General features: G+C 43.6%; 1 protein-coding gene across 1 annotated transcript; it reads right to left on the bottom strand.

The window, feature by feature from the left end:
• Window positions 1–3,404: 3,404 nt before the first annotated feature.
• LOC111272667 (toll-like receptor 7) lies at window positions 3,405–16,067 on the bottom strand. Its single transcript, XM_022854249.2, has one exon. The coding sequence runs from the start codon at window positions 15,532–15,534 to the stop codon at window positions 11,725–11,727; it is 3,810 nt and encodes a 1,269-aa protein (XP_022709984.1). The 5' UTR covers window positions 15,535–16,067; the 3' UTR covers window positions 3,405–11,724.
• Window positions 16,068–17,663: the final 1,596 nt, after the last annotated feature.

Genomic DNA, 17,663 nt, shown 5'->3' with positions numbered 1-17,663 from the left:
GTTTGTATATTTCTTGAAAAATGTTAAAACGAATATTCATGTTTCTGTCAAGTATTAACGAGAGACAGACATCGGTTCTAAGAGGTACTTTCACTGCATGTAAATTCGCATAAAAGGTCTCAGTTTAGGTTCTTCAAAACATATATACACTAGTCAAAACTTACTACGTGTAATGTAAACGGATGCGAAGCATAGTAGCATATTCAGTCTTATATCATAAGATGTATGTTTTGAAAAAATGTATGTCGATGTTTGTCACCCTCTTTGCTGCGGGTTACCCTCATGCGCCGAAATTCCTGAGAAGTTGGATTTCCGTAACGGTTCTTCAGCAAAGAGCGATGAGTTCAATGCGAGATGTGGCAGGAAGTTGTGAGAACTTCAGTAAATACACAAACAGGATTTATGGATCGGCGTTTCACGATTTAACTCGTCGCAGCACACGTGATCCTCTATCTTTTTTAGCAAAACTACATAGACAGTCACAATCTCATTTTATAAAAGGCAGTGGTTCTTCCGGAAATCGACAAGCTGTCCTTATACAGGTTTCTGCGCGAGCCGTGATCGCATCAGCAAGTAGTTTCTCGATCAGGCTTTTTTCGCGATAACCTAAGTAGGGTTACGCGGCCCTATCCTATAGGTCGCTTGCACTTCCGTCCCCTAAGTGGAACGAAAAAGCGAATTTGGTTACTATATGTAATCAAAAGTTAATCGTAAGGACGTTCAGTAAACCATCCAACATTTCGGATAAAAAAAAGTCTCGCAGAGTGGAGCTTTGAACAGCAAGGTGTACGATATCTTGATGGCTGGCTTATTTAGTTATGCCTCGAAATTAGAAAAAAACGCTTTTCTGCCAGTTCTCTGATATTCTAAGATAAATAGTTGTTTCAACACATGAATAATAATAATAATAAATAAACAGTAAAAAAATTTCGGTTAATGTAAAACTATTTCTACGGGTTAATGCAGAAAAAGGTGAAAAAAAGTAGCCTGTTTGTTGGCCATTTGGCCTACAGGTGTAGGGTATCTTAATGGCTGACCTATTTAGCTATAAAATTCACCTATTCCCATGTGTAAGGTAGTTAAAGCAGAGTTGTGTAATATTTTTTAGGAGTTTACATCGCAAAGCTATGACTAGTTCTCACTGTGAATGGACATTCGCTAGATATGTGCCTAATTGGGTTATTATATAATTGTATCGTCGCAGACCTTTATGCATCATTGGTACCTTATAGCCAGCCGCGCACGCCGTATCAAACTAGCTATCAAGGATCACGGATCTGCAGGAGCGGCTATTAGCGCAACGGTCTGTGACAGGGCCGGAGCCTAAATCCAGATAACGTTTAAAAAGGCATATATTCAATGCCAGACTGTTTTAATGCAATGGTCGCATATTCTATTAAGTGTATAAATTGACGTAAAATTGATACTATAGGTCCGACTTGGCTATCGTTGGTATTCGTCGTTATCTCTCTTATCCTACTTCTTTAGAAATAAAAATGATAGAAACGTTCAAAGCAAGCTTTTTTTTTGATATTCAGTAATATACTGACATTCTTTAACAAGAAGCCCTTTATAAAATGCGCCGCTTTCGATGTTTTAAAGGAAGGGTGCAACGACTTTCCAAAATAAAGTTTTTTTCATTATTATTTTCTCAAATATATTTCACCTACATTTCAAACATAGAATTGACGTTTTACATTATTTATATCAGTAGAGTGCACTAAAGGTACCTCGTATGCCACCACCACCACCACCATACAAAAGGGGTTTCTGCGCTGCCTAATGGGCATCAGCCTCCTATTCATTCAGTCATTCAAGCGGTTTTAATCTTAATACATGCTGAAACAAGTCGCACGGTCATAATAGCCATATCGGAGCATCTGTCAGTCTATCTATTACTGAGCGTTCAGACCACCTACAGCGAACGTAGCTCAGCTTCCTCGGCTGGATGGCGTTAAGCTCGTTTCGCTTTAGGCGTCTTTAGCGTCGTCAGTAGCATCCCTTGCTATTACGCTAGCAAATAGATAGGGACAATTCCTTGATCTTGACTCGTCGACCACACGCACGCACATTCGATAACAGGCTAAAGGATGCATGAAAGAACTTCTCTTAGTCTGATCATTACGTCATTGAACATATGAACCCATATTGAAATTTTCACACCTTTGCACTTTTCTAGAGCAGTGCCCAAAGACGGTGTTTCACGCAGCGTCAAATAGGACATTAAAAGAATGCTTTCTACACCACGCTGATTATACTAAAAAATTATCAGTGTTGACTAGTCGTAACAAAATCGATCTGAAGATCGGGTCCGTGCTGATCTCTTCAAATCTTGCAGAAAGTCTGTCGTTTGGAGCGCTCCGTTCGCAAACAGATCAAAGGAGTATTCATTCAGAGCATGGCTATTAATAATGGTATCGTGACTGTTAATAGGGTTCCATATAAACCACGAAATTAGATTAAATTTTCTAATTTCTATGTGTTTGTGTAAATTATGTTAGCGGGGTGCTGAATATTCGTAGCGTTTAAGACAGAGAGATGCCACAGATGGTTCGAGCTGAGCGGAACCTATTTTGTTTTAGTACTTTAGTTTAAACGGCGTCTCATCAATAGAAGAGACAATGGAAAACAATCTTCCTTTCAAGCCGCTGATCGTATTCAATGCACTTCTTAAGCGAAAATCTGTGATTTAAAGCACACGTAGTGTATGTAGCACACGTACAGGATACAGTTCGGCAGGTACGTAAAGGCATTGCATGTTCCGTGCACATCTCATCCACACAATAGGTTAATTGTGGGATCGTCCATAAACGTTGCTTAAATAGTTTATAACTCGATATTTGACTCAACCCTATGATGTCGGACACTTAGAAAGGCCTGACGCACAAAACTTATTCAGATAACTTACTACTTAGGTGATCAGATCCAAATCACTATGGTTTTGTTATTATAGAATATAGTGCCACATACTGGAGTATGGTGTTCACGTTCGACACCTTGACTCGATGCTTGTTGCTTTGATGAGTAACAACGTAGCAACAATGCGATGACGTTTTTGTTTAACTAACAAATCTAATGCTGATCTGATCGAGGTAAGTACCGCATAATGATGCTATATCGACTTGCAACTTGTACCTGCAAATCGATTCTTTTTATCTAATATGACTTAGATTGGTCAACTGTAAATCATAAAAACAGGTTTTCTGCTTAAATTTTCTTATACCCAACTCAACACAAGACATAAGTCTAAAGTGGTTTATCAAACGGTCAAATAGAACAGAGTAGTATTTTTCTACTTGTTTCAAAGCAAGTTATTTAACTTCGCTTTTTAGTTAGTTTAACTTGCACCTTGACCTACAGGGTCATAAATAGTAAATCTTAATTTAAAAAGGAAAACACTTGAGTTTTGTTTCACTTTATTTTTTTCGAAAAAGGTAAACAAGGCCAGCCCGTTTTATAGACCCAGCCCACACCTAATCGAAATTTATTTTATTCGTTTTCATTATAGCAGTTTTAACAAACTCTTTCCTCTCGCCTGCGTATTTGTTATCCTTTCCTTAACCTCACTTTTTATCATAATTTTTCTTTTATTATTTTAGCTTTGCCCATTTTTATCCCATCTCATTGGGCCCTACCCAGACCATCCGTCTATTATTAATTCACAAACGACTACTTTTCTTCCTATAATGTATTCAGCGTTCAATGCGTCTTGTCAGTCCCGACTCGATGTTATTTCCCACGGTTTATAATTGTGAGCTTCGTGCAAACCTCACTTGATAGCTCCATTGCAAACTAACTCGTTAATAACTACAGTTACTCATATCTAACTACTCAGAAAGTGTTTTTGCCTTTTTTTTTTTTCATTATGTTACATTGAATGGTTTTCTGCTGTGTTGTCTCGGCAAAGAATTCAATCGTAAACTAATTAATAAGAAGATTATGTAGTAGTTATCTTGCAATAGCATACTGCCAACCAGCCCAATTCAAACTAATCTGAGTTAGCGGGAACATGAACAACATCACAGGTGCACTATACCTACCTAAAGTATCATAGCACCAACGCATAAGGATGATATATGCATGCGACAACAGGGGCTATACAACTTCATAATTTTTGGTACTTCGCATGAGGTCGATCAATATTGAATAATTTTGCATCCATTGAATAGTTAGTGACATTTAGCGTGCGCTGTTTTTTTTTCCATAATTTTTCTAATAAAATTATATTACATAGATAAACCTATCGTTAATATAGCATGTTTCAATAGAACGTATTTTTTCAGTGTTTTATTCAATTAACCCTAACCAAATCACACACAGTCGACAGATCGCAATGATTATTGTTAGCAGTGTTTATATATAAACACTTGTGGCGGCTCTGGCAGTAGCTTACAACAGTTATGGAGCAGCTTGAATCCCTAGCGGGTTATTTACAAATGACCGGCAGTCACGACGAACGCCGCAGGCGGGCACCGTCGCCTCTTCATCGTTCCTCTCCCACGGCGAGAAGATCAATTAAACTTTTCAATTTAATTAGGAAATAGACCTTTGCCAAGCGGATATTGCAGAGTGACGTATTATACAAACACAGCCCTATACAGACAGTCACGATCTCGCATAGTCAAACAAACAGATGGCTAAAAACAAGCTGAAAAACTAGTACAGTCCTTTAAGTTCTGCATTTCTACTTTTATGATGTAAAAAGTTTTATCCTATGCAAATTATAGCTCGATAAACATGGAGCATAATTCGTGAGCGTGTCTGTTTCGTCCGTTGTAATGTCACAGTTGTAGACTTCGTATGGATAAATAGTCTGTCTCAATGATAGATGTACATTTGCGGAGCTCACTCACAGCAGATGAGGCAAATGCGTAAACCTATTTTCGCTTGGCGACATCTTTGTTGTGGCGTACCTATGCAAATACGGTCGTTTAAAGGAGAGAAAGTAGGATCATTACGATTTAATGCGCTATCTACGCATCTAAAATAGACGCCTTCCTTGCTATTTGTGCGGATGCGTATATCCTGTCATTCTCCTTGAATATGCTTCTAGCCTACCTAACTATTTACTGTATGTATATACAAAGCTCCCCTTTGATTCTTGAAGCTTGACAACGTAGCAGTTTCTCCAACCCGGTCAGGCATCGTCTATCGACTTTTCCGTGAGTTAGTCTCGTCTTGGCTAATAACTGAATTCAGGTCAGTGATGATCCCAACTGTGAGTTATCCTAACGTATATTTTTTTGCCATTGTACATTATTCTATTTCGTAGTCGTGGACTGAACAAAGCTAGCGTACAGAGGTATAATACGCTACTTTTTTCTTTATTAAACAATAAACCCTAACTGATATCTACTTAGCTAGCTAGCAGAGACAAGCCGCGAAATTTTTCACGTTCAAATAGCGTATTTCCTATTGCGTTCGATTCAACGTTTGCTCGTATGGTTAGCTAAGGGCGAAAACGCACCCAATTCACACATCTGCGTAGTTCAAGTAACAGGCATACAGTTGAACAACTAGGACCATAAAGGTAGCCTGTCTAAAGCATTACGCCATGAAATTTTTGAGAATCGAACGTAACGTTAGTCTGCGGCGTAACTTTTGTCCAGTGTGCTGGCCGTTGTTCACTTCTGTCGTCCTTTGACGTCTATACCTATTAACGGCCTTCTGTCCAGTATGTGTCGTAGAAGTAGTATAATGCAGGCTGTGCCCAATTCTCATTGTGAGGGCAAGCTGTTGCTTAACGTTTACCGATAGGGGGCAACGGTAGATTGCTATGCGGGAAATAGCCGTGAACTTACTGCTTGCTCTTCCGTTGATCGAACACTCTTTCGCACTATACGTACTGCTGATATCTAATGTTTTGATTCGTGAAGAGCACAAATATTGAGTAAAAGCGACAACGAGCATGGCCTCCCAGGCCTGTACAGCTCTAGTTATTGTTGGCTAGGGCATCAACCAAGACAGGGGCAGAATTCAAAGTGCTATTGGTGCTTTCGACGTCCACGCCGATGAAGACAACGCCAGTCACTGAAGGAGGGAGACCTGGGGTACCCAAATGCATTTCAAGCGCCTAGTCAGCCTCGTGCCGCTTACGTTCTTCGGCTCTCAGATGAAGCGAGATTTTTTTTGCCTGAGCATAAAGTCTGCTCTCCGAATACTCGTATACAGTGAATCAGTAAACGTGCAGCAGTGCTTACTGGTGTTCTCGAGGATTTACAACTTTTATCTCTTATACTTGCTTAGGACCGAGTACGTAAGCAAGCAAAGCCGCTTACCCCGAGAGATGCTATGGGTTCTGCACGGAAGGGGACAGTACGGGAACGGTACTTTTATGTCGAATGTTTTTATTAAGTCAAAAAATCAAGCAAAGCGCGACGCTATCACTGTACATGTTCGCCTGTTTATCATGCCGACCAGTCTTACGCACTGTCACCTACATGGAAATATCGCATGTAGTTAACTGCCTGTGCTTGTTGCTCAGCTCCGAAGTACCAAATGATGGGACGGTTTGTGTTTATTATTATTGTTTCTTCATCGGTCCACGACCGCTTGTCCACGAGGAGTTTTATCAAATGTTTGTTGCAACAGTGTATGTACACGCTGATGTGCCGCGCGTGCATTCCTCGCCCATAGCGTTAAAATGCTGAACGAGCTACAAAGTAGCGGCGAACAAGTAACAAAACGAAACGGCCTTACAATTCTCGTCTACTACAGGCATATTGCCTGCCACGCTTTTTCTCTCTTTATCACCCTTGAGAACCGAACGCTCCGTGCGATGGCCGTAGCCTGGTACGCGATCGGATCGGCCCATCCCGCCCTAGCTTGGACTCTCCCCCTCGCTTGCTTTTTCTCTGCGTCTCGATTCGCCACTTGTGTACGTCTACACTCAATCGACGAAGCGGTGGAAGCACAAAAGTACCACAAAAGGATTACAACATCCTCGATGGCATCGACAGCAGCAACACCAGTGGCGTAAGTACAGCCAGAGATTTTAGAGCTGGCAGAGACCTGCTAGTCTGTGCATTCCGCTCGAAACTGGTCGAGCTGCCAATATAAGTGACGGCGTCGTGAGCGATACGTAGCGGTCGAGTCGTTCGTAGCGCTAGAGTGGAAGGCAGATCAACGAAGGAGTGGTGATGGCGCCCAAGAGAAAATGCCACGGAAAAAAATCGTTCGCCGACTACTACTACCACTAGCGCTAGGTATTATGCGTCGACGAGGTAGTAGAAAGGCCGAAAAGTCAAAGACTGAAAAAACAAGTCGAATGGATATAGGCAACATGGGCCAAATTGAAGCGAACAGACAACAAGCATCGATTCGATAGAGAAACAAGCAGCCTTTGGATCAAGACGAAGTGAAGAGCTGCAGGCAAGAAAGCGAGTGCTTGCAGCAACAGCATCACCAACAGCAACATGAAATCATAAATTCTAATTGGCAGTTTGCTTTCAGTCCCCCGCGACGGGCGCCGGTTGACATGGTCCATACGTGGTTGTGGTCTCTTTCACAAGTGTACTTGCCCGCAGTTGAAGACAAAGTTTCGTCTATGTAGTGCTCGTCATCATCATATTCGTATCTAGAGGTGCACCCCGCGCGTACCCAAGGTGCCCCTTCGCGTTGTGTGGGAGCTGTGGTGGTACAGACGACAACGCGACCCCAAAACCTAAAGCTATAGCCCGTATATCCACTGTACTTGGAATGCTGTTGAGGCTACGAAAATCACTGAACGGATCTATGAAGTGATCACGAGCCTAACAGGCGTATCTCCTCTCATATTTTGCTTTAATGATAGTTGGAGGCACACTGATATACGTAAACACACGGACACACATGCGATTGACAGATCTTCATAGCGCGAGATGAACCGGACGAATGGCAAAAGAAGTGGAAAAGAGGAAAAATCGGGAGAAAAACAATACCTGGTGCGAACAGAATCGGCAGCAGGTAAAATAGCATAAAACAGGATAAGCAGCAAACCGAGGGACAACTATAGTTAAAACATTACCGGTAAAGGAAGCGAAACAACTGAACGGAGGAAAAACGGTCGAAATGTAAGAAGCGAAAGCGCCTACGCAATCGTTATCATGATAATCCGTATTGTTAGACGTAAGTACGTCAAACGGGTACTAGCAGTCTTCTGGCGAGCATTATGGCTTAATAATGCTCATAATTTCTATAAACATACATCGTGAGTCTGGTCGTAATGAGTAAGATCCATGCTGTGTAAACGCCCAAGTGATGCTGTAGCCGCTACCTTCTTCTGTGGAAGCCGAAATCACATCAAAAGACGGAAACGGAAGTCAACCTGATGAAGAAGGCTAAAGGAATGGGAAATTCCTTTAGCCTTCTTCATCAAAAAAACAAAGTTAATTGTGTCATTTTCCTTACGAACCGTATTGTAGGGAGAAGTTTACTACTTATCTTTTTTGTACCGGACATGCGTTCGATCGAGTATATGAATCAGTAAATGTTATAAGTTGTATCTCGTGCCAAGAACCAGTTCCCCCCAGACTCCGCCTTGAGCTTATCATGGAAATCACAAAGTCACATGGAAAATATACAGTAGGGGCAAGCGTCGACGGTGTACACCGTGAAATTTTGTGATATGACACGACTTTCGCACTCAAGCATTATGGCGACCAAAAACAACATTACAACGAATTGTTGATGGATTTGTCCAAAAATAATTAAACCCTGAGTGAGATGGCTTACAACTCGAACCTAGTTAATATTGTTCGGTCTTGGTGGACATCGTATCGTTCGAGTTTTTGCCCCAAATAATTAACCGCTTCCGTGAAATATTCGTTTAGGAAATCAACTTTAGGCAACGAATGCGGTGGACATGAGCGGCTCGAGCTCATTTGCAGTAACATGCATTATTGCTAAGCAGAGCATTGCCGTCATACGCAGACAACGGAAAGCGTCTAGACAGGAACAGGCAGGTGTCCGCGTTATGAAAACAATAGGACGGTGATAGACAGCGCCTATGAAAATCGTATACATTCTGCTGCCTTCATTGATCGGTTAGCGTTGGTGTGTACATCCACGTGTGATCGATGAGCCAGCCGATCAAAGCCGGCTAACTATGAATGTAATGGTCGGACTATCTGGCCACCAAAAAAACGCTGGAAAAAATTGACACGAAAATATACACGGACGCACACATACGAGGTACGTACTGGCAGGCTGGTGGGAAAACAACGTCTCTCTGTGATCCGTATCGATAGCACGCAAATGTAGAAATGAACCAGTAGACAGAAGATCAGAAGAACCAAAAAGATGCTGACGTGCTTTATGTACCCCGATTCGGATCAACTCTCATATACGTCAGCTGAAAAAGTGCGATGCATAAAATGTTCTGCGCCCGTAGTCTGACCATGTGGAAACGAGGGAAAAATTAGATTTTGTTGTTAGAGCCAACCTTGAGTCTGTGATTGTGTAAATTAGCTTTGTCGTTAATTTGAGTAAACTGAATATTGCCTTTATGCCAGAGCCATTGAAGTCTCTCCCGTAGCCATTCGAGAGAGGATTTAGCAGCAGCCATATAGAAATCGCACGCCATAGAAGTGCCACTTGTGATTTCGTATACTTTTGTTGGCTCAAGTAGGTTCAACAGTAGGTTGACAATAGAGACAGTTCAGTGGAAGTTTCTCAGTCTGCATAAATTAGTGAATCATGCGTCAGTTTATGAGAAGGAGACTGAGATGCTCATACAAACAACTGAGATACAAATTCATATCATGTATACGTAAATAGGCTAAGGGATAACAATTACACTAAGTGGGATCATCACCAATGCATTCAGAGACACAGACCATCCTTGTTTCATAACTGTTAACTAGTCGATAACGTGCCGATATTTCCGTTGTTTTGCGCCGTTCGGCGCTCACTAGATCTGTTCGTCATTATTTGATTTCACGTAGTAGTACGCATTGACGTTACTCAGTAGTCGACGGCATCACGCAACTTCGTTTTAATCAACGTTGCACTCCCCTCACTTCGATACATATTTACAGAATGCTAGTATGTACATACTTCTATATACATCTCATTATCATATATCTATCTTTTCATACTCCAACGTGCTTGCCGTCTCTTCCTCTTCCACGTTTGCACGCAACAGTCTATGGGCAAAAAAGTTATCTATAACGTTTTTCAACAGCAAGTTCATGCCAGTTACGACTCCCATCACGACTTTCGGAGTTCGCCTAACACCTTAGGGGGTAACGTGAGGATCTTCCGGTGCTGTCTTTAAACACAAAAATGGAGTAACACTCCATTGAACTACGACGTGCTATTACCAGCAGAATTCGTATCTCACTTTGGAAAAGATGACATTTTGCGATATAGAAATGATATTATTTCTTGTTAGCTATCGACAACAATAAGACGACCGGACAGAAAATGCAATCATCCGTAAGAACATTGGAAAAACCGTCGCATAGGTTTCGTAGCAAAGTTCCTTAAGCTCGCCTTTGTTTAGACGCACTTCCCGTGAATGGTGGTGGATACGCTTGACCAGTTCCGCTGCCACGTCCTAGTATAGGTAAAGAAAACCTCAGTTCGATGCTTTGCAGACATCGGCGACGCTTCATCTTGAGTGATGAGGATCCTTTGATCTGTTACTGCTTGCTCGCCTAAGATGGAGAATTTTCGAAGAACAACTAGCGCTAGGACTAACTACTACAAGCGACCAATTTTTCAACTCGATCAGATACAGTGAATTACATGTTTTTATAGATCTCGACCTGTTTTCAAGACAGAACACGAAAATGTAGACTATACATTGTTAATAAACAAATTTGCACTATGGGTATTCGTGCGTGATTTGTGCGTCTATTGCTCATGTCACATAATGTGTGCTTGCCCTAAATTATTGCATAATCGGAACTGATCACCTGTACCGTTCGGACCGATCACTTCTGACTTAGAAAACGGTGCCAACGTTAGCGTTCTTGGCGTCGACGTTATCCGTGACATACCATACGTTCCGGTGACAATTCATGCTAATTCTCTTCTACCGGGTATAAGCGATTACAACAGCAGGAATATGGCGAATCGTCGTTTGTCGACGCGCTTGGAAATTATCCATGCACTTTGTTGTGGGACCCGTTCATATTGCTCTATTTTAAAATATTTCTGATAAAAATAGACGCAAATGGTTTTCTTTTGTGCGCTCTAACTATGCAGGCCGGCCTGCAATTGAGGCACAAACGAAAAGAGGACTTAACACAGTTCCCCTAAAAGACTCGAATTAATCTGTTCTTACATATGCAGTATATTATATTACTTCGTACACGTTCTCATTTCTACGGAAAAGCCGACATTATGCCATCGAGCAATTTACACATTCACTACTTAACGTTCTTTAACAATCTCGTACACGGCTTCGGTCGAATCACCCAAGTCACTCGAAGATTTTAGATGGTCATCATCAAATGAATGCAGACAGCTTCTCGGCTGGTTACTTGCGGCGACGTGATCGCGAAGACGACTGTCGAGATGAGTTGTTAACGTTGACATAAGGGGAACAGTCCCTGCTGCAGATGACATTCGATGATGGTATCCTGGTGGGGGAAGTGTTTCTCGTTGACTTCGCTGAGTCGCCGTCCACAGGTCAGCCGTCAGATCAAGAAAAGGCGGAGGCAGCGAAGGAGGTGCTACCGGAAGTATGGTACTGTGCACCGGGCTACATTGAATAGCTCCCGGTGCCTGACCCTGATGTCATATGTGCACGGCAACAGTCGTCACATCCGAACGCGTAACCTTGCGATGGCGCGCGTCGGGCATAGAATATCGCAGTTTATCCCAAAAGTTCTTTTCACCCCAATGTAGAAACGTGCTATGTTTCAGCCACATTCGGATATCAGGGTCGAGCTCCCGATACGAAACTCGTCCGAAAAAGATAACCACCAGTTTGTGATTGCTGTTATTCAATACTTCGTGATGAGCGGACTTGAACTCGTAGCGGCACCACTCGCTCTTGAGGAAGTGCTCCGACAGGACGACAATCGTCCGTCGGGAACTCTCGACCGCTTCCTGGATTGCTTCACTTAAGTAGCCGCCAGCCATGGGCAGGTCGCGGTAATGTAGACATAGACGGTACGGAGGATTTCCGCACTCCAACTCCGGGGCGAGTATCTGTGCTACGAATGCCTCGTCCTTTTTCGTGTACGAGACGAACGCATCGAACAATTTCTCCTCTTCGGCAGGCGCCCGATGAAACATGCGCACGCCGTAATGGCTGAAGAACCACACGCTCATCTGACGGCGGTACGCCACTAAAGCAATGATGATGACAAGACATAGAAGGAAGACTGCACCGACGACAACCAGTATCGGAAGGAAATCCTCCACCCGACGGAACTGGAACTGCCGCACGAGCGTTGTAGCCTGCGATGGGCTATGGCAGTCCGTCACATTTAGTTCCCATAGTGGAAGCGCTGTTGTCTCATTGAACAGGCACGATAGCTGGAAAATGTCACGAACCGTGTCGCCTCGTTCGTGTAGGAACTCGGCCAAGCTATGCGTGTAGTGGCAATCACATGTCCATGGGTTTCCCGCCAGACGAACCTCGGTTAGATGCGGATTATATTGCAGGCTCCACACGGCTATCTCTACGAGATAGTTGCGGTCAAGATGAAGAATTTCGAGGTTCTTGAGATGCATGAACGTTACGTTGTTTACGTACTTTAGATGGTTGTTTGACAAATATAGCTCTTTGAGTTTCTTGAGGCCATCGAACTCGCGACCATGCAAAGCCAGTATTTGATTATTTTCAAGGCGGAGCACCCGAAGATCCGGTAAACCGCCAAACGTGCGGTTCTGAATAGTTGCGACATTCGAGTTGTTAATAAACAACACCTTCATATTCTTCCGCCCAATGAACGAGTGCGGGGTAAGCGCTGGTATGTCGTTACCGTCGAGATACACCTCACTCACATCCATAGGCAGCTGCCTGGGCGTATCCCGATGTTGACGATCGCTGCAATCAACTATATTTGTTCCCCACGACTGGTCATGGTAACAGGTGCAATTATCTGGACAGACCATCTCGCAGTCGCACGCATCAAAGTCACAACAATGGCATAACGAAAAGCAGTGGCTTTTGTACTCGCATAGAAACTGTGAGGACTTTACCTTGAGCAGCGGCAGAACTCGGACGTTTTTCGAAAAGCTTAGCTGACACTCGATGCTATGCAAATCTATTACGCGCGGATACTGTCGAGATTCGTCGTTGCTCGTGTTGGCATTTAAACCTGAATTTGGACCCGAACCAATTGTAAGGGTATTTTGCAAGCGCTGAAGCCATTCCATATGGCAATTGCACTGATAGGGGTTGTCCGCGATGGCAAACTCTGGCAATGGACGTCGGCTTGACACCTCGCTTAAACGAAACGTAGTCATTTCGAGCACTTGCAGTTTGTTCTTCGTCAAATCTACCCGGGTCAGGTTCTGCTTACCCAGAAATGCGAATGGCTGGATTCGTTTTAGGTTGTTATTTTTGAAATACACGATTTCGATACCGTTAGGCAACGATGATGAATCGAGGTCTGTTAGTTTGTTAAACGACGCATCAAGCGTGCGGAGTTTGAGGCTCTGTTCGAGTTCGAAATAATTTCCCAGCGCCTCAATCTGATTGTCATGGATATCCAGCCACTGTAGTCCCACCGGGATGAGAGCATAGTCAAACCATCGGACACGATTCACCGAAATATTAAGCATAATAAGGTCGTGAAGACTGCTGAACAACCCATTTACGTCCTCAATGACGTTCGAATCCAGACGAAGATAGTGAAGGTCTGGAACATCATCAAACGCTCCTTGCTCTATAGCCTGAATTCTGTTGCGAGCAAGGTTGAGTATTCGTACAGATGGCAAATCGTTAAACGCACCCTGGGTAATGTTGCCAATCATGTTACCCATCAAGTTAAGGGCATATAATTGCGAGAGACCCTGGTACGATGCGTTAGCTACATCATGAATATCGTTGTCTGACAGATCAAGTGACCGTAGCATTTTCAAGGCCGAGACAACGCGAGGTACAATTGTCAACTTGTTGCCGGCCAAATTGAGTTCTTGCAGCATCGTGATATCCTTTAGGGCGTCATTGTGGATCGTATCAAGTCGATTATGATCCAATTGGAGCGTAAGCACCGAGCTCAGACCAGCTAGCATATGTGGACCAACCGTCTTGAGCCGATTGTTGCTTAGAACAAGCAATTGTAGGACCTCAAGCGCCGCGAACGTGTTGTCTGAAATGAACTCGACGAGGTTATGTTGAAGTTGCAATGTTTCCAGGCTGCCAAGTGTTCGAAATGCGCTGAAGTCTAGCCGAGTCAGCCGATTATGACTGAGATCGAGAACACGTAGTTTTGTTGGCGTGTCGACCAAAGGCCCGTCTTGTCCTAGCCAACCAAGTGACGAGAGCTGGTTATGCGCTAAGTCCAGCATGGTCAATTCGTTAAGTCCAGTGAATAATCCTGGCGGCAATGCACTTAACGAATTGTTGCGCAAATATAACTCCGATAATTTCAGCGTTCGTTGGAACAATGCAGATGGCAGCGCGACCAACATGTTGTGAGCCATATCGAGTCGCTCTAGCTGAGCGAGACCGGCCAACGCACCAGGTTCGGCCCTAGCGATTTGATTGTGATTCAAACGCAGTTCTTGCAAATAAACTAACGAATCAAAACCCCGCTCTGACAGCACCTTGAGCTTATTGTGAGCTACCTCGAGTTCGCGTATCAGCGGGCCACAGCGCGATTCCGAGGAAAAGCCTGTATTCAACACATCCGAAAATGAGTTACTCGTCAGATTTACAAATCTTAACTGGCTAAGTCCGCACAGAAGTGCATGTGGCAGTGACTCAATATTGTTCTCACTAAGGTCTAGCGATTCGATGCTCTCGAGGGAATCGAAGGTCGCCGGAGGTATTCGGAGCGTGGCGCGTTGACCCCATTCGATATTAAACGTCTTAACGGCGAGGTGCTTAAGGTCGGCAAGACCCTGAAAAACTCTTGGGGGCAGGCGATCCAATTTGCATCGTTCGATGCTCAAAGAATACAGGCCACGCAAGTGCTCAAATGAACTATTCGCTAATTCACTTTTCTGCAAGCTCGATTGGTACTGGTGCAGATCTTCAGTACAGCGGATGGTTAACTGCACTGTATGGCCAGGCATGATGAGCGAAAAATTCGTTGCGTTCGGCCCACCCTGTAACGTGCGCACGCTACACGTCATCGAAACGCCACCACCGCCAACGAGCGAATTCGATAGCATCGGTTCCCACGTGCAGTCTTCGGCTCGCACGTAGTTCTGCGCGTCGCAGCCTGGTGGCAAAGCTAAACTCCACAGAAGTAGCAGCACACAGCTGGCCACCTGTACCGAAATTCTCGTATCGACGGCCATGCTACTGCAGCAAGAAGCGGTCGGCTTCGACCCGCACACTATTTGGCCTGGTATTGATGCTGATATTGCTTTGACGTCCTCGATCGGCTGTTGTAGTGTCCACGATCCAGGGGCCGGCGGCATGGACTCGTTTTCAAGTCCATGCTATATACTTGTCAGTTGGCTCGGTCCCTGTATGCAAATCCTCGGCAATCATATGTACACGAGCTTCTATTATTGCCACTATTCTTATTACAACTATCACGAAAGCGGAGCCACCGCCGCACTATCACCATGCACCACTACGATGGAAGCATCACTGGAAAACACCATACACTGATCGGATCGAATAACCATCAAGAGCGCCACTTTCTGAAAATTTCAAAAATGGAAAAGTGTATCCAGACGCGACACGTATGGTTTGTTCACGCACAACTAATTTCTCGTAGATCCCTACGTGCACTCTAGTTAGCAAGCGACTGTGTATTCGTCAGTATGTGCCTCTAAATAGCTAGACAGTCTTAAGCAGATCGGCACGTGTTGCTATAGCACATGCCGCAAGAGCAGTCATTGGACCGTTTCCACGTCGATAATACGAATAGATTAGCTTAGCTTACGACAGAGCTGCTATTTCTGGAGTGGCTAGTTGCTCGGTTTTAGTAGAACATTGGCGTGCCTTCAGCCTTCGAAGCTCAATCCGAAACTGGCCGAAAAACTAGTCACCCGACCAGGAAAGCGTTTGGGCTCGCTGACTCCCGCCCTCCTCTCCCACTGAAGGAGGGTCTCGGGAAAGGGCAGAACAAGCCAGAGCAGTCGTGGAGAAAATAGGGAGGAAAGAAGAAAAAGTAAAGGCAACGCCAGCGACCGCACGTATAACGCTACTTCGGTCAACACAGATCCCCTTAACACTTCGGGCGTCAGCACAGGGCCGATCGTTTTGATCCACAAAGTCGGTTTTTCGCCACGACGCGACGAAAGACCGGTCAGCTAGCGTGGTTCCGAAAGAAACTGAAGATATCCGAAACGTTCTTCTGGAACTTTTGTGGCTAGTAACAACAGTAATCGCTTACATGATCACATGCTGCAAATGATTTGTCCCAATGATTCAGCATGGCGCTATTGGCACATTATGACTGAATGCATTACATAAGGTTCTGCCGTCGCCACCGGACGAGATAGGCAACGCTAATTTAAGGATACTAACTTGTTATGAAAACCTATCTTGCATAGAAATCCATGTTGTCGCTTTCTACCTTGTTGCCCCTTGAAAAAGGTTTGCATTATATACATAAAACAACGCTCGGCAGATTGAGCGATAAACCATGTCTCCTGAACGCTACATTAGTATATAACAATATCTATATATTTAATATATGAATGTAGGAAACTCTGCATCTGTGCTAGACATTTGACCGGTGCCGACGTTTTTTTCCTAAACCACAATTTGCATGGAACTATTCATCGTTTGATATCCATTCTGGGAGTATAATTGCCTGTATATAAGATTCAGTGGCAAATATAGGAAACGCATTGATTTTTATTTCAAAATTAAAAAATATTTTTTAAATTCGAAAATTAAAAAAAGGCGACCAAATCTGGTCCTAAACATTGCCCACTTTTGGGCAGTAATAATAAAAATCCCGTACAGTTATCGGGTTATGTGTCTAATGACACAACACTTCCACATAACGGTTCTCGCGTATTTCATTTTGCGACTTAAATGCGTCTCTCGTTTTCTGTGCGTCGTCGCTGTGATGGCCATAGCTTTAAGGTAAAGCAGAATCAGGCAGGCTTTTAATCTAAACGTAAATAGACGGGCATATATATACGGTTATTTCCAAGAAGATAATTTAGGCATTAAATTGGTGTATAGACAGTTATCGTTTGATTGAATATTGCGGCTACGAGGAACAGTCTTAACACCTTGACCTATACTTAGATGCTACCCAGGTCCTCCGATCATAACAAAACAGGACGACAGTTATTTATTCAGAGTATCATGGTTTGGAATCGCTTGCACTGACAGAATCAGATGAACAAGCCTTTACGCTTGCAAACGCCTATGCTAACGGGTTAACGGCTGTGAAACAGCTATTTTCACATAAACATTGAAACTAACGAGTGGCTCAATGCATCAACATATTGCAACATATGTTGGCGCATCGTTCTCCGGTATTGCCGTATGCATAACGTTCTGTTGTTCGTGATGCCTTCTGTGGCGTATACGAATCATAGTTGTCATTTCGTTATCTTTCGTTTTACTTTCCGCTCTT

The sequence above is a fragment of the Varroa jacobsoni genome, unplaced genomic scaffold, assembly GCF_002532875.2.
Source record: "Varroa jacobsoni isolate VJ856 unplaced genomic scaffold, vjacob_1.0 contig02915, whole genome shotgun sequence".
In the NCBI taxonomy this organism is placed as follows: Eukaryota; Metazoa; Arthropoda; class Arachnida; order Mesostigmata; family Varroidae; genus Varroa; species Varroa jacobsoni.
The sequence above is the reverse complement of the archived record's forward strand: the minus strand, read 5'-3'. Positions and strand labels throughout refer to the sequence as shown.

Excerpts from the sequence above, each read along its gene's own strand:
- LOC111272667 (XM_022854249.2), bottom strand. The coding sequence starts at position 15,534 with ATGCCGCCGGCCCCTGGATCGTGGACACTACAACAGCCGATCGAGGAC.